Raw genomic sequence first — 5,000 nt, 5'->3', positions numbered from 1 at the left:
ACACACACACACACACACACACACACACACACACACACACACACACACACACACACACACACACACACACACACACACACACACACACACACAGCGAAAGCGAGAGCGAGAGAGAGAGAGTCAGGTACAAATAGACAGTTGAGATAAGAATAGAAAAAAAAGGAAGAAAAAAATGATAGATTTACTACATATAAAAAAAAATTGTACCACACACACACACACACACACACACACATGATCCCAGTACAGGTGATTAACAGAAGCATCACACCTTCCCAGTTCACCTGCCCAAGTTCCCCACAGTTTTTCCAGGTAACTCCAGGTGTGCCCGCTTCTCAACTAAGGCCAGGTGCAATTAAATTCTTCAATACCGGTTTTTTTCTTCTTCTTTTTTCTTCTTCTTGTTGACTCGAACCAAGGCTCACTGACTGATGGGTTGAAGCAGTAACCAGCAAGCCAGTGTTATGAATAGGAATGGAAATGAACAAATGCATAAAATTGATAAATAAATAACAAAACTGTTCAAAAATAGGTAATTTTCAAAAGGTTCTGTTGTGTTTACATTTTGAACTATATAAATTTTGAGATGAATCTATTATTTTTTTTTAGCGATGATTGTTTGCTTATTTATTTATTTATTTATTTATTTATTTATTTATCTATCTATCTATCTATTTCTCTTAATATTTTTTTTTGTTCTCTTTTCCTCAGCTTAATAAAACAGACACAAAACCAGACTACAACTGATATACAACACTCAAATTTAAAGGAAGGGGGGGGATGCAATATTCGATAAAGCTGTTTAGTGCATGTGGGTTAATTTTGGCCCAGTAAAATTACCCCTGGTTACTCAAACAGAACAGAGTCATTAGCGCTGGTGCCGAGTCAATATAGAGCTTTAAAACAAGATTACACAAATTTATGGCCGAGGGTAATGAGTGAATGTAGACAGGTGTGCTTCATACAGGGACTGCCACGTGTAGGCCTAGTGGTTTCATGCAGCGTCCCTTGTTTTCTTATTTTCTTTTGTTCTTGTTAGCAGTTATTGGGTTAGTATCGCTGGTTACAAGGCTCCACTTTAAGAAACCATTGTAAGTAACTACTATATGCAACTTATGAAGAAGTGGATAGCTCAGTGAATATTTAAATGGAGAGAGAGAGAGAGAGAGAGAGAGGAGAGAGAGAGAGAGAGAGAGAGAGAGAGAGAGAGAGAGAGAGAGAGAGAGAGAGAGAGAGAGAGAGAGAGAGAGAGAGAGAGAGAGAGAGAGAGAGAGAGACGTAATGGAAGCAGAAATAAATACTTTTCTTATTTTTACTGCCAATACTAATGTCGCTAACACAGTCACGGGTAATTACTGAATATCAAAGTAAATCAGATGTAGTTATGAGGTGGTTGTCTTTGTTGCTGTACCCATAGTTTACTTTCTTCGTCTTTCTTGTTTTTCTTTTTAATTCTTCTTTTCCATCTTGTTCTTTCACGTGTTTTTTCTTTTCATAATATTATGTTTCTTGATTTTTTTTTTTTTCACTCATTTCTTCTTTGCCCAATTTCACGTTTACTTCTTACTGACTTTCGTTTTTTTTTTTTTTTTTGCTCCCTAATGACTTTCCATATGTCAGCTTTTCAGTTTTCCTTTCCTTATGTTCCAAAGATGTGTAGTCATGTGCCCTTAACACTGGCATCTTCAGTAGGAGAGCCTTTTTGTCTAATTTTTCGCTACCCAGTGCACCTTTTGCATTAAAAATCAATCAGTCACGTGTTGGTAAGTTACAGGTATACGGGACCATGTATAAGGAAAAAATATATTCAAATCTCAGTGCACGAAAGAGTTTAATTTGACTACTTCTTGTTCGTGGGGCAGTTGTCACACTATAACAATTCAGTGTCTCATTTCGACAATTCCTACGAACTGTATTAAAAGATATTTGGTGATTCTAAAGGCAATTCAGTAATATTAAGGGCAGGTTGGGTTAGGTTAGGCACTTGAACAGTTTTAATTAAGGGCATTCCTACTACTTCTACAAGCTGTAATGGAAAATATTAATGGTGTTCCTATTATTCCACCCACAGTCATAATTTCATAGCATGCCTTTTAACTGTACTACTTAGGGGCTGGCATCTTCAGTATGACTTTTACTTACTTATTATTTTTTCAGTCTTTCTGCTGCCGTCGACTGAAACATCTTCTTACATATATATAAAAAAAAATAAAATAAAAAAAATGACATCACCGACATTAGAAGAGAAAAAACATACATGTGAACCTAAACAAACACATCTGTGGCATTTTATATCATTCTCACGAGGACTCGAAAAAAATTGCGTACTGGTTAACGAGCACGGGAGGAGCTAAACGAGGCAGCCAGATTTCCCAAGCAAGACAAGCGATAAGCAAATGCACTGGCCTCCAATTACAGGGGTACTGAGTTCGATTCCCGCGTCTGTATGAGTCGTATCCGTCAAGTGCTTTACCAATTGTATTACTGTGAGTGAATAAGATGAATAATGATGGAGAAAGAGAAAGAGAGAGAGAGAGAGGGAGATAGAAGAGAGGAGAGGAGGGGAAAGGAAAGTAGGAAGGAGAGAAAGATACTTAACGAAACTGTATGTAATAATGAACAGCAATGCGTAGTGTATAGTGCAATGGTGTACAGTGTATGTATTGTGTATAGTGAGCGACAATTTTTGCCACCATTTTCTTCCGTCTTAAAGTGAAAACTGTGGAGGGAATGACTAAAGAAATGTAGAAAAGAGAAAGGGAACAAAAATTCATAAAAAATACAAAGAGAAGCTGAAGAGTGAATAAATTTGTGCTGTAAAATCATGTAGAGAGAGAGAGAGAGAGAGAGAGAGAGAGAGAGAGAGAGAGAGAGAGAGAGAGAGAGAGAGAGAGAGAGAGAGAGAGAGAGAGAGAGAGAGAGAGAGAGAGAGAGAGAGAGAGAGAGGATACATGAGAAGAAGGTAACAGTTTGGTAATGGACGGGGAAGAGAGGGAGAGGGATAAAGGTGTGCGAGGGAAGTGAAGCGATTAATGGGTAGGACAGAGAGAGAGAGAGAGAGAGAGAGAGAGAGAGAGAGAGAGAGAGAGAGAGAGAGAGAGAGAGAGAGAGAGAGAGAGAGAGAGAGACCCATTCGTTTGATCTTGTTAGGGTGGTCCCAAGGGTCAGCGGTGAGGGGCGGAGAGCTAATGGGGGACTAATGGACTCTCTCTCTCTCTCTCTCTCTCTCTCTCTCTCTCTCTCTCTCTCTCTCTCTCTCTCTCTCTCTCTCTTGTACACGTCTTTCACTTTAAACCTCTCTCCCTCTCTCTCTCTCTCTCTCTCTATCTTACTAACTCTTCTTTCTTCTCCATCCCTCCTTCCTTCCCTCTTTCACTTTCCTCCTCCTGCTCTTCCTCCTCCTCCTCTTCCTCTTTCTCCCTTTACGTTCCATTTTTCCCCTTTCCTCTTAACCAACCAACCCTTTAGCAGTCTTTCTTTCTCTCCCCTTCCCTCCATTTCCCTCGCTCCCCTCACCCCCTTTAAATGTCCCAAATTCCCTCCATCTCTAACTCTATTTTCCCCTTCCTTCCCTACACCCCTACATTCTCCTTCCCTTTAAAATCCCCTTAGATCCCTTAAATCCTTCTTATAAACACTTGGAATCTCTCTTAGTTGTATCTAACACCCTTTACTCGGTCATATGTGGGGTTGGATTCCTTTTATTACCCTTTTGTTTGTTTTATTTATTGTATAGTAAGTGTATCAGAGGATTGAATGTGAGATGAGAAGTTTGCTTAGGTGGTGGTGGTGGTGGTGGTGGTGGTCCTATAAACACACATACAACTTTCAACTACTAGCTACACTCTCTATACAACACCTGGCAAACACACACACACACACACACACACACACACACACACACACACTTCCTCACTCATTCCCTCACTCACTCATTCAATCACTTACACCTGTCCTCCCTTCCTCCTTCAGTCACTCCCTCCCTCCCTCCCTCACTCCTTCCTTCACTCCCACCCTCCCTCTCACCCTCCCTCACACCTGCCCTTCCACAACAGGTAAGAAGAGAAGGAGTTTTACCCTTTTTTTATCTCCTTTTTTTCCATCCTTCACCCCTTCACTCCCTCACTCCTCCCCTCACACGTGTCCTCCCCTTCAGGTGTGGTTCCAGAACAGGCGGGCCAAGTACCGAAAGCAGGAGAAACAGCTGCAGAAGGCGCTGGCTGGGACGCCCTCTGTGCTGCCCACCTGCAACGGCGCCATGATGAGGAACATGTACCCGTCAGCCACGCGCGGGTACCAGCCCTACCCCTCCCACAACGCCATCTCCACATTCAACACCATGAACCGGTACCCGCAGGTCAGTCAGGCGAGGTGGGGTGGATGAGCGGGGGTGGGTGGGCTTGTGGGTGGATGAGGGGGAATGGGTGGGTGTGCTTGTGGGTCTTGGGGGCGGGGCCTTTGGACAGTTTTGGTGTATGGGTAGATAAGTGTGGTATATAAGTGGCTATTAACAGTTATTGTTGCTATTCATCATCACCAGTCATCGTCATCACCAGTCATCATCATCACCAGTCGTCATCATCACCAGTCATCATCACCACCAGTCATCATCACTCACCAACACCCGGTAATGTATGTCACTATCACCACCGCTCACTGTCACTGTTACCATCACCACTCATTGTCAGTATTACCATCACCACTCACTGTCATTACAAGTCGTCACCACCACCACCACCACCACCACCACCACCACCACCACTCACCACCACGTGCCCGTTGCAGATGTCGTCGAGTTCTTACCCCGGCATGGGCCAGCCGTTCAGCATGGCTCACCCCACCTCCAACATGGCGGCCATGCGGCAGGACACCATGAGTAAGTTGCCCCACAGATCACCCCCAGAACACATCACCCCTGGCACATCACCCCTGCAACCTCATTCCTTAACTACCACATCACCCCTTTGCTACCACATCACCTCCATCACCTCACCCCTGGC

At 43.0% G+C, this 5,000-nt stretch overlaps 1 protein-coding gene across 1 annotated transcript in view; it reads left to right on the top strand.

Annotated features, from left to right (window-relative positions):
• Window positions 1-5,000, top strand: part of LOC135104852 (homeobox protein unc-42-like) — an 84,806-nt gene that overhangs the window by 74,346 nt on the left and 5,460 nt on the right. The window contains exons 4-5 of the mRNA XM_064012534.1: window positions 4,157-4,357; window positions 4,786-4,876. Coding sequence (XP_063868604.1) covers window positions 4,157-4,357; window positions 4,786-4,876 — 292 coding nt within the window. The remainder of the gene's footprint in view (window positions 1-4,156; window positions 4,358-4,785; window positions 4,877-5,000) is intronic.

Source organism: Scylla paramamosain, chromosome 11 (genome assembly GCF_035594125.1).
Source record: "Scylla paramamosain isolate STU-SP2022 chromosome 11, ASM3559412v1, whole genome shotgun sequence".
Lineage (NCBI taxonomy): Eukaryota > Metazoa > Arthropoda > Malacostraca > Decapoda > Portunidae > Scylla > Scylla paramamosain.
Note: the sequence above shows the minus strand (reverse complement) of the source record. Positions and strands in the feature narration are given on the sequence as shown.